We start from the raw sequence: 18,658 nt of genomic DNA on the forward strand, positions 1-18,658 counted from the left end.
TCCCGCTGGAACACAGCGCCTCGGCAGAGATCAGGGAGCGGCACACGCGCCCACTTGGGCGGGCCGCGGCTCCTGCGCGCCTGCGCCAAGCGTGGTGCGTCAGAGGCGCGGGGTAGGCGGGCCAGAGCGGCCGGTGCGTCCTCCCCACCCACGTGGTGGTCGTGGCGCGCCCCTGAGGCCGGCTCACTTGGCCCTCGTTAGTACTACCTTAGGGGTTCGTTGTACTAACTAAATACCTATGCCGGGCCCCGTACTCCAGACAGGCAGATTAGTTCGTCCCGGTGTCAGTGGACATCGGAATTTTTTGAAAGCTCCCGGGGTAGTTGTAGGGTGCAGTCAGGTGGCGAACCCTTGTGACCTCATCTGACCTGTCGGGGTGCAGCCCAGTCACCTCGAGCGACAAGCTTTTCAGGGTGTAGACAACGTCTGAGAAATGAGCCACCCCCCACCCTCCCTACCCGTAATCCCCTGTAGAGAGCGCTGCTTGAAATCGGGATTCTGCGGGATACGTGGGCCGAACGCGCATCTCACCTCCTCGGGTCCTTACCCGGTCCTGTCTAATCGCGGTGGCCGCCGTTGGGGGAACGGGATTGGAACATGTTAACCCAAGGCCGTGGTGGTGCCTGGCTGACAAAGACGAGCTAGATGCTAGTTTAGAAATTTTGGAAGAAGAAAATGGTTTGACAATAAAACCATGAGTTTTCTTCCCTGGTAAGGAAGAAGCCGTCCTCCATACTTCAACGCAGTTTAAAAAAAAAAGGAAAGCACAGTTTTCCTACTCAAGATATTTTGTAACTTGATGGCTCCAGTGACATTTCCCTGTATTTTTTCCCAGTGCAGCGCAGAATCCTTAAATAACAATTGCAGTAATTTCTACCAGAGCTATAAATAGTTATCTTAGTATCCTGGCAGTTTCCAAGAATTTTACAGTAAGATCCAGGGCAGTATTGCAAGTGTTGAGAAAAGATGTGTCCTTTCCATAAGAATTACCAATAAATTCTAGTTTGCCGTTTTGTGTTTCTTACAAGCTTCATGAGTTTATAATAAATGTGCAGTGCAGAGCTCATAAGAATTATCTCTCTATTTAGAGCTTAGTCTGTGCCAGGCACTTCATGGACTTGATCTCTCACACTCAGAACACCGCTTTTCAGGAATACAAACTTTGGGTGAAATAGAAACAAAAAAGGTGGTCGCCAGATGAGCCCAACCCCAGGCTAGGTTAGTGGAGACCGGCCTGCCTTAAGTCTGCCCTCAGATGCTCAGCCAGGCACCCTTGGGCTGTGATCAACTTGAACTACAGTGGAAGGAAGAGGAGAAATGTGCTTGAGAGGTACTATCCTTTTTACAGTAAAGGAGTTGAGGTGCCCGCAGAGCAGTCATGTGACAGTATCCAGTCAAATCAAGGTGGCTTGCAGCATCTTAGTTCCCCCACCAGGGACGGAAACCTGGCAGTGAGAGCGCCGAGTCCTAACACTGGACCTCCAGGGACTTCCCAAGGTCTCTTTCTGCCATCACCAGATGCCAAAGATTTTTTTTTTCTTTAATTTTTGGACAGCACATTTCAACAGTTGGGAAAAAGAAACAGAATTCTTTTTTTTAAGCTTTCTGGAGCTTTGGGTTTCTCATCTCTGAAGTTTGGATGTTGTACCAGATTACCTCTGAGGTCCCACCTAGCTCCACCAGGGGAACACTTAAACCAGGCTCGGCTCTTTCAGAGAAACTCACTGGTATGGGAATAAGTCTTCAGAAAAAAAGACAGAATATTGTATAGTAATGTTACCTGGTTCCAGCCCTGTTATAGACACCCCAAATCTCTCCTTTTTACCTTTTCTGTATACATTTACTCCTTGGTGATCTCATCTAATTTCTTTACCCTAAATACAGCCTCAGCTCTGAGGATTCAGATTTAGTCTTTGTTGTCGCATCTTTCCTTAGGGATTAAATTCTCAAACTCCATTTCCTCTGGCTGATAGAGATCTTCTCTTTTTCTCTCAAACAGATCTCCTTTTCTACTGTGTTCTTCATGGAAATCACTGCCATCTTTCCAGAAAACAAGATTCTAAGTTTTATTTTCACATTCTTTCATAATCAATCATTAGATATTTGTTCTGCTGCAATGATTCCAAGATTTACTTTTTCCTCTTAATTCCTGCTGTCAGATACCAGGGTATGGCATTGACCACAGGACCAGCTACGTGATTTGCAGGGCTCAGCACAAAGTAAAAATGCAAGGCCCCTTGTTCAAAAATTATTAAGAATCTCAAGGTGATAACGGGAGATATGAAAGCAAGTCTGGAACCCTTCTAGGTTCAGGGCCTTGTGCATTGGCACAGGATGCTTGCTGGTGAAGCCAGCCCTGACTGACCATATCACATAACTCCTAGATGACTCACTTTCATCTTTTCTCCCAAATAGCATTTGAGGCTTCTTTACAGGGCACTTTCATCTACTCAGCAAAACCTGTTATTATCGAGACAGACACTATTGGTTGCAAACCCACAGCTTCCAGGTCTTGCCTGCTAGCAAATGGCTAGTTTGTCTATATATACTTTGACTGTGGATGGACAGGAGAGGAAGTCAGGAAGCCAGTTAGGACATTATAAACTAGGTAAGATATTATTACGGCTTGGCCCAAGGGGGAAGCAGTGGAGGTGTGAAAAGTGGTCACGTTCTAGGTGTAACGTCATGGTAGATCCAACAGGATTTACTGATGGACTGAATGTGGTGTAAACGGAAAGAAGACTCAGGGATAACATTGAGGTTTTGACTTAAACGGTTGGAAAGATAGAGAGTTCTTACCAACTAAAATGGGGAGGATTCCAGAAGAAGCAGATTTCAGGGAAATTTTAGAAAATTAATTTCAGACATACCATGTTTGAGAAGCTTGCACTGAATTTGTAGTTCAGAAGTGAGATAAGAGCTGGAAATAAACTTGGAAGTCGTCAGCATAGAAACGGCTTTTAAGACATGGGACTAGTTAAGATCCTCTAAAAAGTGAGCATGTAAAGAGGAGCGAACAGGGTCTAAGTCGTAGGGGGTCAGGTAACTAAGCAGCAGCAAAGGAGACTAAGAAGGAACAGGCAAGTGCAGCAGGAGAGCGCTACATTCCAGTGTGTCTAAGAAAGATAGAACCATCACTTCAGCGGGTGTGCAAGAAGGTGAGGACAGGGTATTGATCACTGGATTTAATAACATGTAGGTTATTGGTGAACTTCACAAGAGACGTGTCCATGGAGTACTGGGGAAAAAACACAATTGTAGTGCAGGAAGAAAAAATAGAAAGAGGAACTAGGGAAAGAAACTATGGTCAAAATTATCAAAACAAATTATGAAAATATAAAATATGCTGTTTTGTGCTGATTCTTGTCTGAACGATTAAATGCCTTGGAATGGGAACTTATGGGTGGCTGCAACTAGGCTGTGTTTTTTCTGTTTTTTTTAAATTAATTTATTAATTTATTTATTTATTTTTGGCTGTGTTGGGTCTTAGTTGCTGCACGTGGGCTTTCTCTAACTGTGGTGAGCGGAGTCTACTCTTCGTTGAGGTGCGCGGGCTTCTCATTGCGGTGGCTTCTCTTGTCGCGGAGCACGGGCTCTAGGCACGCAGCCTTCAGTAGTTGTGACTCGCGGGCTTTAGAGCGCAGGCTCAGTAGTTGTGGCGCACGGGCTTAGTTGCTCCGCAGCATGTGGGATCTTCCTGGGCCAGGGCTCAAACCCGTGTCCCCTGCATTGGCAGGCGGATTCTTAACCACTGTGCCACCAGGGAAGTCCCTAGGCTGTGTTTTGTTTTTTCGTGTTTTTTTTTTTGCGGTACGCGGGCCTCTCGCTGTTGTGGCCTCTCCCGTTGCGGAGCACAGGCTCCGGACGCGCAGGCTCAGTGGCCATGGCTCACAGGCCCAGCCACTCCGCGGCATGTGGGATCTTCCCCGACCGGGGCACGAACCCGTGTCCCCTGCATCGGCAGGCGGACTCTCAACCACTGCGCCACCAGGGAAGCCCAATCACATTTTCTAATAAATAAAATATGTATGCTTGACTAGAATTTTTATTTGAGAATTGTACAGAATTCCAAAATGGCATAAACTTTGTAGAGACCTTTAAAAAAATGTCCAATAAAATTGCCTTTATTTTTTTTCCTTGAAGAAGTACTACTTATGCAGTATCATTTCAATTAAAATGTAACTCCTGAGAGAAAAAGAGTAGAAAGAAGAGAGCACAGTTTTTTATACATTGTGCTGAGAAATACGAGACCTTCCTACATGAAGACTAATCCAGTCAAAATAATTGGCCACTTTTGTGTAAACGCCTGGGAACTCTGAATTTCCGCAGTTCTCACCCCAACTCACAACACCCCAAACATAAGTCACATTGTTGGCGTCCTTACAGACTAAGGGGCCTCCAGAGTCCCCTTTACAGGCATCAATAGAACCATCATCTGTACCTGAGAAAGACCAAGGAAAAGGAAAATCACACATTTACTTCCATTTGTCAAGGCTGCCATGCCGACTTCCTGCCTCTTCCACCAATACCTGTACTGACACTGAGTTTCTTACACTTGCCTAACAGGCAATAACACGTGCGCTCCCTTACAGAGCGGGCCCACGGACTTGTAGAGATGCAGATTGGGAAATGCTGTGTCTTCTACTCATTCTCCAAGTTTAGCAAGGGCTCCCCCTCCTTCCGCTACTTTGTGGAAGCATATACTATGATGAGATAGCAATCTGAAAGTAGCTTCAAAGGCTGAGTGGGAAAATAATAGAAGTACCTAGTGATCATTAAGTGCTTAATATGTATTAGTCATTCATTGTTTTAAATCTCACCACAACCCTATGAGAGAAGTATCATTATTATCCCTATTTTAAGATGAGACAAGACACAGAGAAGTTAACTAACTTGTCTAAGGTCATACAGCTAATAAGTGGCAGAGCCTGGACTTGAACCCAGGCAGCCAGACCTCGGAGCTTGTCCTCTTAACTGTGCTATTGCCCCTTGGTAGATTTTGTGCTATTCTCTCCGTTTGTCCTCTGTAATCCTGAACTCCATTTTAAGATGGGAGAGCACAGGAAATGGCCTGTTTACTTTCTTCTCACTCTTATGACTTTCTAAGATTTTAAATCACTGTATCCAAGAAGTTATAGAAGGTCAATAACTCTGCCTTTTTCTATAACCCACTATTTATAAATGGTTTCAATAAAGTGTCCTAAATGCACTACTCTGGCTGGTACCCTGCCTTTGGGTCACCAACAAAAGTAGGGACTGCTGTAGTTGTGTTAGGTAGTAGCAGTAGCATCCCTGTGATCTTAAAGGAGAGAGTGGAAGGTATTGTGGGAAGCATAAAGGGATTTCCGAGGAGGGAGAATTTACTTCCAACTGGACGCATTTGAAATGAGATCATTTGGATTTTTACTTAGAAGTCTGGGTTTTGATCCCGAATATACCACTTGTTGTCTGTAAGACTTGGGCAACTTATATAGCTGCTCTGCATCTCATTTTCCTCATCTATTAAGATCACCAAGGTTGCAGGTGAGGAAACTTGCTCAAGGTCACACAGGTAGTAATTGGTAAAAACCGGAATGTAAACCCAGGCAGTCTGGTTCCAGAGGCTGTGCTCTTAATCACCTTGCTAGACTGCCGCATAATGGCTTAAGGAAGATTTTTCCTCTTGGTATCAGACTGTGGAACTTGAGCTGAGGGAAAGGGGCTGGAAATGTTTGATGATGCAAGAGCCAGAGACCAAAGGAAAGAGTTGGAGGCCCAGATAAAGGGGGTGACTCAGTGGGGAGGAAAGACATGTTTGGTTAGTGAGTATAGAGACATTTCTGAGAAGCCACTCAGTGCTTACCTGCACACTCCATTTCTTTTTCAAAGTAGCGATCTGGGTAGAACTTAGAGCAGTTTGCTATTAGGTGAACTTCACCCCACTTAAGTGAATAGACTTTTTTGTTATCTAAACAAAGAGAGAAAACAAGTAGACATTTTGAAGTTACAAATGAGAACTCTAAGTATTTACTTTCATAATTTAGTAAACCATTAGGAACATATAAGAATATATATTTTCTTTAATACATATGTAAACTTTTGAGGATAATTGATTAGCAAACTTGGTCATACAACTGATGGTATCCCCAGTTTCTAGAATTGTCTTTCTAAAAATAGTCAAGGGGCATTATTGAACGTCTGGCCTGGGTACTGTGAGATGAATAGGATAGACTATTCCACTCTGATCACTGAGTCCAGTGGTAGGGCTGGGGGATGGCTAGGAATCTGTTATCAGCTTATGTAAATAGCTCCTGTCTTCTTATAGTCCCTTATTTCCTTGAAAGGGCTTGTTAGAGTGCAAACAACGTTTTAATATAAGAATTTAAGATGAAGGAAATACATATGAAGTTACCAGTATCTATGTGTTTTTGCTTCTGTGAGGAACTCTATCTCCTAAACGATCTGAAAGTGATTGAAAGAGGATTTAGGATTTCCTTTCCTTTTAAGTCACAGATTTGGGACTTGAACTTGGTCCAAGGAAAGACAAGGACCAGGTGCTGTTGCTGATTGACAGTCCAGGGAAGATGACAACAACCTAAGAACACAGGGTGAGATGTCTCAGGTACAAGGAGTAAATTTTTGTCCTGTCTCCCCTCTTCCTTTCTCCCAGCTTGCAGCAACTTTTATGTGCTCTAAGAGGGCAGGGGCTAGGCCCGATTCATTCACTGCTGCACCAGCACCCAGCCTCGTGCTAGCACAAATCAGTTACTTAATAAATATTTATGTAATGCAGGAACTCAGTAATTCTATTATACACTAAATATTTTATGCCAAATGACGTGGCTCCTCAATTAATCTCTAAACTACCTGGGGACAGAGACCTCTTGCTTATCCTGAGAGGACACCGCCACAGACCCTAGCAGTATATTGAGCACGTAGTAGTTAACTGTAGGACTAATATTCTTCTCTTCTGGGAAGCAGAGGAAGAAACAAATCCACCAATGTATGTAGCAAATCAGGAAAGAGTCTTTTTCTCCTTCAAGTCCTACTTCAAGTTAGTCTTAATATGACTGCCTTATTCAGGATAACAGCTTTTCAAAAATTTGTAATTTATTATTTCCCCTAACTCAGGATAAGCCTTCAAAAACTGGGAGCTCTTGTAACATGTGAGAGATTTTTAAGAATCGGGAGATTGCTTCCTCCCCTGAACTCTTGTTTTGTATGTTTCTTGAAGCCTCTGTCACGTTCTGCTGTCTGGTGGTGGCATTCACATCTGATGGCGCCTCTGTACTGTAAGTCCCTTGAGAGCTGGCCTTTGCCATCCCACTTTGTAGCCTCAGCATCTCTTGTTTGTTGGCTGGGTCCATATTTTTCATCAGTGAGATCTTAGCACTTTAGCCTTACTATCTTGCACTCACAGAAAGGGCTCAATAAATGTGTTGAATCACATTTGATTAATAAATAAACCAGTGCATAAGAATATCTCTACTAGTTTATAGAAAATACATGGAATAGAAGCACATGTTAAATGTCACATCAAGGATACAATCATACAAACTCAAGGTGTGGAAATTCTAAAATAAGAATGACCCAGTTTCATTTAAAATAAATACGTTTTAAATCAAAGGAAGAGGCAACTGTTCTAGATTAAAAGAGATTTAAGAAAAATAGCCACTGAATGCAATGTGTGGACACTGTTTGGATCCCAATGGAAATAATCTGATTGTAAAAATTTTTGTAAATAATTAAGGCACATTCAACACAGCTGGTTATTAGACGATATTATGGAATCATTTTTATTTTGTTGAGTATGAAGGGTGTTGTGGTTTTGTTTTTGTTTTTGAAGTCCTTACCTGGTAAAGATGTATACTGGAGTATTCATGGGTAAAATTACATGATAGCTGGGATTTGATTTGATATGCTCCAGGAAAAAGTAAGTGCATGTGGGGGAATATGTTGAAAAGCTCCTGATTTGTCTTTCGGATCCTTTCTCCACCCTTCAGTGCCCTGCCCTCTGCCCTGAGAGCCTGAGCTGGAGGGATTGCCTCGATAGGAATGCCTTCACCTCTGGTTTCCAGCAGAGGACTCCAGCAGAAGGGAAGGAGGAAAGGAGAGAGGATAGTGAGATTGGGGCTGGCTATAACCTTCAACCCAAGGTCATTACTTCTCTCAAGGTAGCCTGCTTTACCTAAGACTCTTTCTCCTTCTGGTAACTTCTCCTTCACCTTATACCTTCAGATCCAGGAAAGGTCTCAGTTCTGGTACTGTTAGTCCTGGGTTCCTGCATAGCCCTTGTGGTTCCCCAACCTCCCACCTACATCTTTATTATTAACTCCTTTACGAATAAACTTTCCTAATTATCCGATTGTGATTGTGATCAATTCAGGGAGCTAAAACAAGAATGGTGGAATGTTGATAACTGTGAAAGCTGCATGAGGAAAGGTAGGTCTATTTTACTTTTATCTCTTCTTTTGTGAGTACATGTGAATGTACATAATAAAAGTTTTTAAAAAACAGAACATGGAATTCCCTGGCTGTCCAGTGGTTAGGACTCTGTGCTGTCACTGCCAAAGGCTGGGTTTCAATCCCTGGTTGAGGAACTAAGATCCCACAAGCCACAAGGTGCAGCCAAAATAAAATAACATAAAATATTAAAATGTTGATATTAAAAAAACAAACAGCCAAGAGGCACATGAGAAGATGCTCAATATCACTAATTATTAGAGAAATGTAAATTGAAACTACAATGAGGTATCACCTTACATCGGTTAGAATGGCCATCATCAAAAAAATCTACAAACAACAAATGCTGGAGAGGGTGTGGAGAAAAGGGAGCCCTTTTGCACTGTTGGTGAGAATAAAAATGGGTACAGCCACTATGGAGAACAGTATGGAGGTTCCTTAAGAGAAATGAAAAATAGAGCTACCATATGGTCCAGCAATCCCACTCCTAGGCATATCTGAAGAAAACCATAATTCAAATTTTTACAAGCACTCCAGTGTTCATTGTAGCATTATTTACAATAGCCAGGACATGGAAGCAACCTAAATGTCCATAGACAGAGGAATGGATAAAGAAGATGTGGTACATATATACAATGGAATATTACTCAGCCATAAAAAGAATGAAATAATGTCATTTGTAGCAACATGGATGGACCTAGAGATTGTCATACTGAGTGAAGTAAGTCAGACAAAGACAAATATCACATGATATTGCTTATATGTGGAATGTAAAAAAATGGTACAAATGAACCTATTTACAAAACAGTAATTGAGTCACAGATGTAGAAAACAAACTTATGGTTACCAAGGGGAAAGGGGAAGGAGGGGATAAATTGGGAGATTGGGACTGACATATGACATAGTAGACATATAAAGTCTATTATATATAAAATAGATAACTAACAAGAACCTAATATATAACACAGAGAATTCTATTCAATACTCTGTGATGACCTATATAGGAATAGAATCTAAAAAAAGAGTGGATATATGTATATGTATAACTGATTCACTTTGCTGTATGGCAGAAATTCACACAACATTGTAAATCAACTATACTCCAATAAAAAATTTAATTAAAAAAAGAACGAATATAAGGACATAATAGTTTCTGGATGAATTAATTACTAATAAAATTTTAGTATTTTGTAAATCTTGGGTATTCAAACATACCACAAATCCAGGTTCATTTACATGCATATTTTATACTTTTCAATATGGCAATTGTAAAGAATGTGTTGGAATAGGAGTCTATTAGACTAATGCAGTGAAGTTATTTACAAAGAGTTTAAGAGGTCGAAAGGAAGCTAAATTTCTAGGCTGACTTCGAGAAGAAGGGAAAAGCATGGCCTAAATTAATTCTAATCTATCTCCAATTTAGCATGTCTTGCTAATAATTTGCCCCTAAGGGTCTACATCTCTTATTCATATGAATTTTCACCTCAAGTCTTCTTAGAAGCTCAAAGAATGAATTCTTCATATTCTCTTTCTCTTTGTGGGATGTGGAGGTGTGAGGCATGGAGAATAGGTGAGGGCAGCGGAGAGAGCTGAAGGGTTGTGGGATCACTGACTCAGCATATAATATGATTATCCCTTTGAAAACCTTTTTATCTTTCATCCATATCATTCCAACAAATCCAGAAAGCCCATGCTATATGTCCCCCGTCACTCTATTTTTTTCTTGGTGAATGGTTACCCCTCAATGTATGTTCTATATCACAGAGTATAGGTATCCTTTGAAACTCTAGGTCAGGATCAATTACATAATTTGCAGAACCAAGTGAAAATTGAAAATGTGAGGTGGGGCCCCTGCAAAATTTATTAAGAATTTCTTGATGGTGACAATAGAGCAGTACACCAAGCACAAGTGTCTTCGGTGCCCAGAGCCCATGGGCAACCACACAGGTCCTATGCCCATGAGCTGGCCTTGGCTGGACATTCACTTTTCTGGATTTGATGCAATGTTTCTCTCTGGACACTAGGAGATTAGCTCCTATGCATTTCTATTCCTATTCATTTTTCAGCCCCTGGATTCTGATTAACAAACTGTAAAACATACCTTTTTCTCGACCCCAGCCAGAAACGATGCATTTATCATTAGGTTGAAATAGATAGGGAGACCAGGGGACACAGGCAGGGACGGAATGAGGCAACACACATTCTTTTCGGCTTGGGTGTTTTTTCATTTCAATCAAAGCTATGTCATTTTGGTAGGTGGCTCCATTGTACTTATCGTGGATAATAATTTGATTTACCAACTGAACAGCTATCTGAGAGTCAGGTCTTAACAAGTCTGTAAATGATGTCCATATTTGGTAACGACGAATTCTGCTGATTCTGTAACAGAAAGGAAAAGGGAAATAAATATATTGAGAAAAAAAACAACTATAAGTTGGACTTCTGATGCTTCATCTTTAAATTCTCCCTTTTTAAGGAAGTTTTTCATTTTCCCGGATTTTTTTTTTTTTATCTTTGCTGTCATGAAACAGTGCAATTAAATTTTCTTAGGACAGAATTAAAGTCCGCGGGTAAATGAAGAGAGGAATAGTTCATCTAACTGCTCAATATTAGGGACATAAAGATCTTGCTAACTACCAGATATGCCAGAAGTAGAATGAGTTGGCTGCCTCTGAAGTAAGAGCACCGGCACTGAAGGTGTTTAAGCAGAGACCAGAGAGCGTCTAGCAAGAAATGTGCTTGAGGAAATAGGGAGTCAGAGCACAGAACCCCAGAGGTTCCCAGGGTGAAGACCACAGCAGTCATCATTCTGACCTTTAAAACTGACTTCATCCTAACTCTGCATTGTATTTATTTGCTCACAAGCCTTTCTTCCTGTTTGTGCTACCTGAAGTCAAAGATAGGGTCTTATCTATAGATAGATGCCTGTGTTGAGTATTATACCTGGAACACAGCAGCTGTTTTAGAATTTGGTTGAAATGGTGAATGGGCTAAATATTGCCTGTCCCGATGCCTCACTCTATTTTCATATCAGTTTTCAACTCGTGGTTTCCAGCAAATTGGGTGTCTACCATCACTTTCTCAGGGAATCACCTTACAGTTAAACAGTGATGTCCTAGGAACTAATGAGTGTTCAAGATGCTTTTATTTAAACTTAGAGTTCCAAGAATGCTGTGTTTCGTATTCCTTTTGGTTGTTTTTCAGGATCAGAGGTCCTGAATATTGTTTAATGTTTAACTGTTGATCCATTCAATTTACTTAACAAATATTTAGTGTGTACCTACTATCACCAGGCACTGTGTTAGCCACTGGGATGCAGAAATGAGCAAATCGGAAATAGTTCCTGCTTTCATGGAACTCAGGGTCTAGGAAAGGATGCAGCATTAAGTGGATAATCACACCAGTGAAGATATGTATTCTACTGTAAAAAGTGAGAGGAACTCACAGCACATGGGTTCTGAGAACATATCAGGAGGGCTTAGACTTTAGGGAGTGGGGGAAGGTTCTCTGAGGAAGTGAGGATTGAGCTGAGATCTGAATAACGAGTAGCACTAACTAGGGAAACAAGGTAGGAAAGATGCTTTCAGGCATGGGAAACCATATGTGAAGGTCTTTTTGCAGCAGGGAGCAAGGTACACTTGAATAATGGAAAGAAGGCCAGAGCAGGTGGAATAGGGGCAAGAAGTGACACTGTGGAGCAAGACGAGATCGGCAAAGGTAAATAGGGGTCACATCACTTGGGGCCTAATGAGCTGTGTTAAACATTTTGTTTAGTTTTTTATCCCAAGAGGAATGCAAAGCCGTCGAATTTTAAGTGGGAAGTGGTCAAAACCAGGTATGGAACTACTACTCTTGCTGCACAGGAGGCAATGGATAGATGGGGGCAGTGCTGGGCAGAGTGACTGTGGGTAAGCCAATTCAGAATCGGTTGGTATAATCCAGGAGAGAGGTGGGAGCAGGGTAGTAGTGGAAAGAAGTTCTGAGAATTAAATAATTGGAAATTAAAGAAGCCATCTGGAGTTGGTGATACACTGGCTGAGCTATGGTACGGTTGAGGGAGTGAAGTGCGAAGATTTTTAGATTTCTGCCCCGTGTAGCTAGATGAATGGTGCTGTCATTTGCTGAGATAGGGAACACTGGGTCAGGGCCATATCTGGGGGAAGGGGCATATCATGAGCTCGGTCTTAGACCTTTTGAATTTGATTTACTTCTGATAGAGCCAAGATAGTCAGTGTACTGTAGGGTCAGGGTTGGAGAAGAGGTCTAGGCTGGAAATATCGTTGTGTCAGCATATGGTGGTATTTTAAAGTACAGATAATTTTAGGAAGAAGAAGTAAGAAGAGAAGAGGAAGCCAGGATACACCTTGAGGAACTCAGGTATTTCAGGGGAGCAGTAATGCTCAGTCACTGGAGGAGGAAGCTGCAAAGAAGGCAGAGAAGGTGTGACCAGAGAGGTAGGTAGAAAACCAGGAGAGTGTTGTGTAACAGAAGCCAAGAGAAAAGGGTCATTCAGAGGGAAGAAATTAGAGTTGGTGCATTGCTCCAATCCATGAGGATTTTTATGGGTGTCATTCAACAGATTTCTTATCTCTCTCAACTTTGGGTCACCTGCAGATTTTCTAAGCAGGCCTTCATCTAAGTTACTGTCAGATACGTTGAACTTGATTTTACCCTGGCTCTGCAACTGACTTGTAGTGTTGCTTTAGCCAAGTTATGTAACTTCTAGTCTCAGTCTGCTTATCTAGAAAATGGGAGGAATAATATTTACCTCTTAGGACTGTTAAGAATATTAAAACAAAATAACATACATGAAAGTGCTGGACACAGTATCTGGTCTGTAAGAGGTGCTCAATAAATGGTGCTTCATTCATTCTAAAGGTCATAACTGAGGGCAGAATTCTGAACCTGTTCTCCAGGCTGACCTTGATCCATGCAAATGAGCCAAGTGAAATAACTTGGTACCTACAGGTTTGATCTGCCCTTGCCAGCTGGGATCAACAGTTTGGTGTGAGGGGAACACAGTGGGTTCTGGGGAATTGGCCTCTGGGATCCGATCATGAATATCAGAGGGCGTTTAGCAGATAATAGAGTGGAACTTGTCAATTATTTTTCTTATATATGCTTTTATTTATCACCTGCCACAATCTCTATTACCTAACTTCATTGTTTCAGGAAATCCAGCATCTACTGGAGACGTTTTTTTACCTGACACAATGTGCAGCAGTCAGAATCCAACAGCCACCGATATAAATTCCTCCACAGTTGATTTTCTCACCTTCCTTAATTGCCACCTGCCATGGGAAGTCTCCCTGTAAAGACATTTGTGTGGTCACTGCCATCCTCCAAGACAGGTGGCTCGAAGATATTTCCATGGCAAGACTCTCAGTCTCTTGTAATTACCACATTCCACCCCCACCTCTATTTTTTCAAACTTGGGCTGCTCCTGGGAAGTGACATTATAACTTTTTGTGCGGGTTTACCACTTTTGCTGGCTTTCCTCCTATGACTCGTTTCCTTCGAATGTGCGTGCTGTTTTTAACTCCACAGGACAGTTTAGGGAAAAACGATTTTATCCATTTTCTTTCTTTAAGAAAGGAAGAGATTGCATCATTGTGATTTTGAAACCATTACCTTCTGGGCAAACTTCTTGATTATCTATGCCACAAAAACAGCAGAGTCACAACTAATATGAAACAGGCCAGATTCATTAGTAACTTATTTTAGATGCTAAACTGTGCTATTCACCTTGTTTAAAAATTCTGGCTTAATATTAAAATTGGCTTGATTCTCTGAAGTTCTGCCCAAGGTGGACTAGTGGCAGAAAGAGGCTGCCTGAGGGGTTAAACATTTACCAGCCTCTGGAAGATAAGAGGAGCCACATGCCCAGGCATTACTACCATGACAGTTCAGGATGGGGGTCACATGCAGAACTCCAGCTTCTTACTTTCATAGTTTTTACTTTCTAGAGGCTGTTTATGTGGGACTCTTTTCAATAATATTAACATTAATGATGTTAACGTTGAGTACTTTCTGTCAGGCCCCATGCTAAGTACTTTGTATATAGTTTATATCACTTAATCATCATATTAACCCTGAGAGGTAATGTGCCAGGAACCCCTGGACAATCCAGGATCAGTGGGCTGGGAGGGGGGTTGTGTTTTTAGCCACTTGACATGTGATGATATTTCCTTCCTCTGTGAGCACTCAGACAAGGCACGTTTGTCACTGGGAGGCATGGTAGACCAAGGCTTAAGACATGAATTTGCAAGAGAATTCATGACAAAGGAAGAAAGTAAAAGTATAAGATGCTCTTCTTATTCTCTCCCTCTATTTTATCATGTCACAAAAATTTCTGCCATCCCAAATGAGAGAGGAAAATTAATATCATTCTCAATTACTTTGAACATACAAGAAGGAGGTAGGTCCTCAAGGGAGAGAAGTTGTGAACAAATGTGGATAAAAGAATTTGGGGGGAGTCCCATCCATCCTAAGAACTGTGTTGGGGGAAGAGTGTGATGATAAATTTTAAATTTCTGCTTGGACCTTTGAAAGAAGAGGGACCCCATCATTTGAGGACTATGAAACCAGCTTGGGTAGTATCTGAAAATTAATGTTGCCTTGAATAGAAAATAAAGGGCCTTTGTTGGAAATCCCTCTAACTGCTATCTGTAGCTTTGAGATCTAAATCTTTCACTCATTGCCTGATTTTTAAAAAATTGTTGATAGTTTTGGGCCTGGCAATTGGAAGAGAGTCTTACATGAACTTCAGTTTTTAAACCTCCTAAAATAGGGAGATACTTCATTCCTAATTTGCATTTGAGCTTGTTACTCACCTAAGGTCACACAACTAACAGATAACTGAGTCAGGATTTAATACAAGTCAGTCTGACTCAAAAGCTCTTATCAATTACTGTCTTCCCAGAAACTTAATACTTTAATTAAATTTGGCCCTCAGTGCAGAACTGGCCAACATACAGATCTTCACAGACCTCCTGTTATCATGGTTTAAAATATTGCAAAAGAGCAGGTTCATTCAATTCACATCTATTATTTTTCTATTTCAAAATGTATGTCCTGGGTCACACTTGAAATCTGGTTGTTTTTGACAAAACTGACCTAACAAATCTCATAACAAATAGAAAAATCTTTTGTAGGACTAGAGTGTTGTTTTCATTTCAAAACTAGCCATATGAATTAACCCATTTTAAAAGCAGTTCTCAAGAAGCATTTACGCTTGTTTTTCTTAAAAATGATAAGGAAAGTAGTTATGTTATTCTTTTCTATTTAAGTTGATATCAAAGGTAATTGTTGCTTGAATCAATTATATTGCATATATGCGTACATACTCACACACACACAAATGACATTAGAATGCAAATTTAACCAGTGAAGGACCAGTAAAAAAGAATAATGCTAACTTACCTGCATCCATATCAGCAGTCAACATTTCTGTTTCTTCTATAATCAAACAAAAGTTCCAATGTTTAATATTGTGTTTATAGTAAGAAGTAAATCATTAAAATCATTTAAACTTTGTTAATAATTACCTGTCTAAACCTTGTCCTACCTTTAAAAAGGACAGTACAAAATCTTATTTCCTTTCTATAGCTAGGTAATTGTGAAGGCTCAAGATGAACTATGTAAGAAAATTTTCAGGCACAAACTACTGGTGTCTGTTGGCACAAGTGAATGGTTAGACTCATGGTGCTGCAGAGTTCTGCATTTAGAGCCGGCGAAATGCCCAGTTCAGAGAAGAAAAGCATCTCTTTCAACTCTGCATTTGCAAGGTCTTTTTTTTTTATTATTATTTTTATTTATTTATTTATTTTTGGCTGTGTTGGGTCTTCGTTTCTGTGCGAGGGCTTTCTCTAGTTGTGGCGAGCGGGGGCCACTCTTCATCGCGGTGTGCGGGTCTCTCACTATCGCGACCTCTCTTGTTGCAGAGCACAGGCTCCAGACGCGCAGGCTCAGTAGTTGTGGCTCACGGGCCCAGTTGCTCCGCAGCATGTGGGATCTTCCCAGACCAGGGCTCGAACCCATGTCCCCTGCATTAGCAGGCAGATTCTCAACCACTGCGCCACCAGGGAAGTCCTGCAAGGTCCTTATATAAGGTAGGGAGCAGTTATAGACACTGACCGAAATAGTCCTGAGCTGACATTAAAAAGGGTCTTCTCATTTTGTATATATAATAAGGCACCTCTTAACAGGGGTTATGCAATGTTTAATTGGTTTCAGTGTTAGGCATAGTTATTATTAGTCATTTGGGATGCAGAAGTCAAAAGTTAAACAAAAAGAAAAACAGAAACACATTCTCTCTTCTTCCTTTTTTTTCTCTTAGACCTTTGCTTGAAGTTATATGGGATGATTCCATCTTCACTCTACTGTCCTAGAACATTTCAGTCATGGACAGGATCATCAGTTCTTTGACCTGAGGATCCAAAGGTGAATTCCCACAACCTGTTGTTCTGTCTTGGATGAGGGCGCAGCCCAGAGGGGTTACTTTGCTGCAGCAATCCTGTGTTTTATCACTGGATTTCCCAACTTCTTTTTGGGAGAGACATACATGTATCTGTTATGCTACACATTTAGGTTATTTTCTGCTCAGAGCTTTCACAAAAGCAACAACATGAACCAAAGAGAAGACTTCATATTAAATGCTCAACAAAGGAAGATGGGGAAAGTCCAGTGTAGCTGAGATATACTGGATATTAGAAGAGCAGCATAAAACTCCAAAAGCACAGACCATAAGAAAAACAATCAATGACTTTGATTAAATAAAAATTTAAACATTTAAAGATTAAATTTAATCTTTAATCTTGGCTAAAGTTAATAGATGGGTGACAGAATGGAAGAAGGTATTTGCATGTCTAAAACTGAAAATGGATTAATATCTAGAATGCAACAAGAAAGAAGACTGCAGTCCCAATATGAAATGAGGCAAAAGATGTGAACTGGAAAAAGGACAGAAAGAAAAGGAAGAGGAAACTCAAAAAGCTAGTATGCATATGAAGAGAAACCCAGAATCATTGGTTACGACAAAAATGCAAATTAATAAACAATGCCATGTCACTTGAGAGTATGAGACTAGCAAAATTAGAAAGCTGCATAGTACTAAATGTTAGTGGGTTTGAGGCAAGCCCTTGGGTGTTGTCGGTGGAGGTGAGGACCACTCTGCCAGAGAATGAGCAGGCCCTAGGTTGTCAAGACCCAACAATTCTTGGCCCAGCTAGATGTCTCAAAGAAATCCTCCCACACATCCTTAAGGAGAGGATATTCACTGCACTGTGAGTGCGGGCTGAGAGTCCATTACTGAGAAGGTAGGGAGTCACTTGTGAAAGATGAACACCACAGTGTTTTATCATGTGGCAGTTAGAAGCAACAGATTAGATGGAAACATCGCAACATGGACAGATCTTAAAAACATAACGCTTTGTGAAAAGATGAAAAGGAAATATAAGATCTAGAACACAATACTATGTGAATTACAAATGTATGCTCACAAGGTAACAGTACACACTGGATAAGAATGTACACAAACAAAAAGACATACACATTAAATCACATTAAAATGGTTGCTTATGGGGAATGGGAGTAAGGTATAGGAATAAAGGAGAATAAATAAAGCAAGAGAGGGGGCTTGCCTGGACAGAGATGATCATGTGCAGTGAACTAAGGAATATCATTAAGGCATCTCTTTGCCCCTGAGGTCTGAAGCTAGGAAGGAAGGAAGGACAAGAAGGAGGGAAGGTGAAAAAGAATAAAGAAGAGGAAACAAACAAAAACAAAACAAAACAAAAAGGACAGCAGCCTTGGAGGGCAAAATGACAAGAGGGAGGGAATACAAAGAAATAGTTGAAATTGCCCTTTAGAACAGGGCTGATCTTGAGCATATAAAAGTCACTCAGGAACCCTAAGGAGGACCGTAAACTTTTAGTAGTCATTTTATATGAATAATGAAGAAAGGGATGACCCTAAAGAGCTGGAAGATTTCGGGATATCTGTTACAAAAGTAAATAAGGAAATACCTGTCACAAAAAGATGTTATGTTTCCTCTGGTGACAATTTCTTCAGGAGCTGCCTTGGTTTGGGGGAAAAAGCAAAGGAAGAGAAGGGTATTTGGCAGAGGTGAAATGTGCAGGGAATGCGCCTTGGGTGGTTTTTGGCTAGCAGGCTGTGAACGGGGAGTGTGGGAATGAAAGTTTACCACACTGTGCGG

The 18,658-nt window shown here is 41.1% G+C and overlaps 1 protein-coding gene across 2 annotated transcripts in view; it reads right to left on the reverse strand.

Annotated features, from left to right (window-relative positions):
• Positions 1-4,036: 4,036 nt before the first annotated feature.
• CFI (complement factor I) overlaps positions 4,037-18,658 on the reverse strand; it is a 37,507-nt gene continuing 22,885 nt past the window's right edge. Inside the window, exons 9-14 of one of the 2 annotated variants that reach the window (XM_029234899.1) lie at positions 15,865-15,900; positions 13,923-14,026; positions 13,648-13,751; positions 10,544-10,821; positions 5,843-5,947; positions 4,037-4,441 (exon numbers count right to left, since the gene is read on the reverse strand). In XM_029234899.1, coding sequence (XP_029090732.1) covers positions 4,224-4,441; positions 5,843-5,947; positions 10,544-10,821; positions 13,648-13,751; positions 13,923-14,026; positions 15,865-15,900 — 845 coding nt within the window. In that variant the 3' untranslated portion in view covers positions 4,037-4,223. The remainder of the gene's footprint in view (positions 4,442-5,842; positions 5,948-10,543; positions 10,822-13,647; positions 13,752-13,922; positions 14,027-15,864; positions 15,901-18,658) is intronic. The other variant, XR_003795544.1, reaches the window with a different exon arrangement.

The sequence above is a fragment of the Monodon monoceros genome, unplaced genomic scaffold (assembly GCF_005190385.1).
Source record: "Monodon monoceros isolate NGI ecotype Baffin Bay Population unplaced genomic scaffold, NGI_Narwhal_1 Super_Scaffold_20, whole genome shotgun sequence".
Taxonomy (NCBI): domain Eukaryota; kingdom Metazoa; phylum Chordata; class Mammalia; order Artiodactyla; family Monodontidae; genus Monodon; species Monodon monoceros.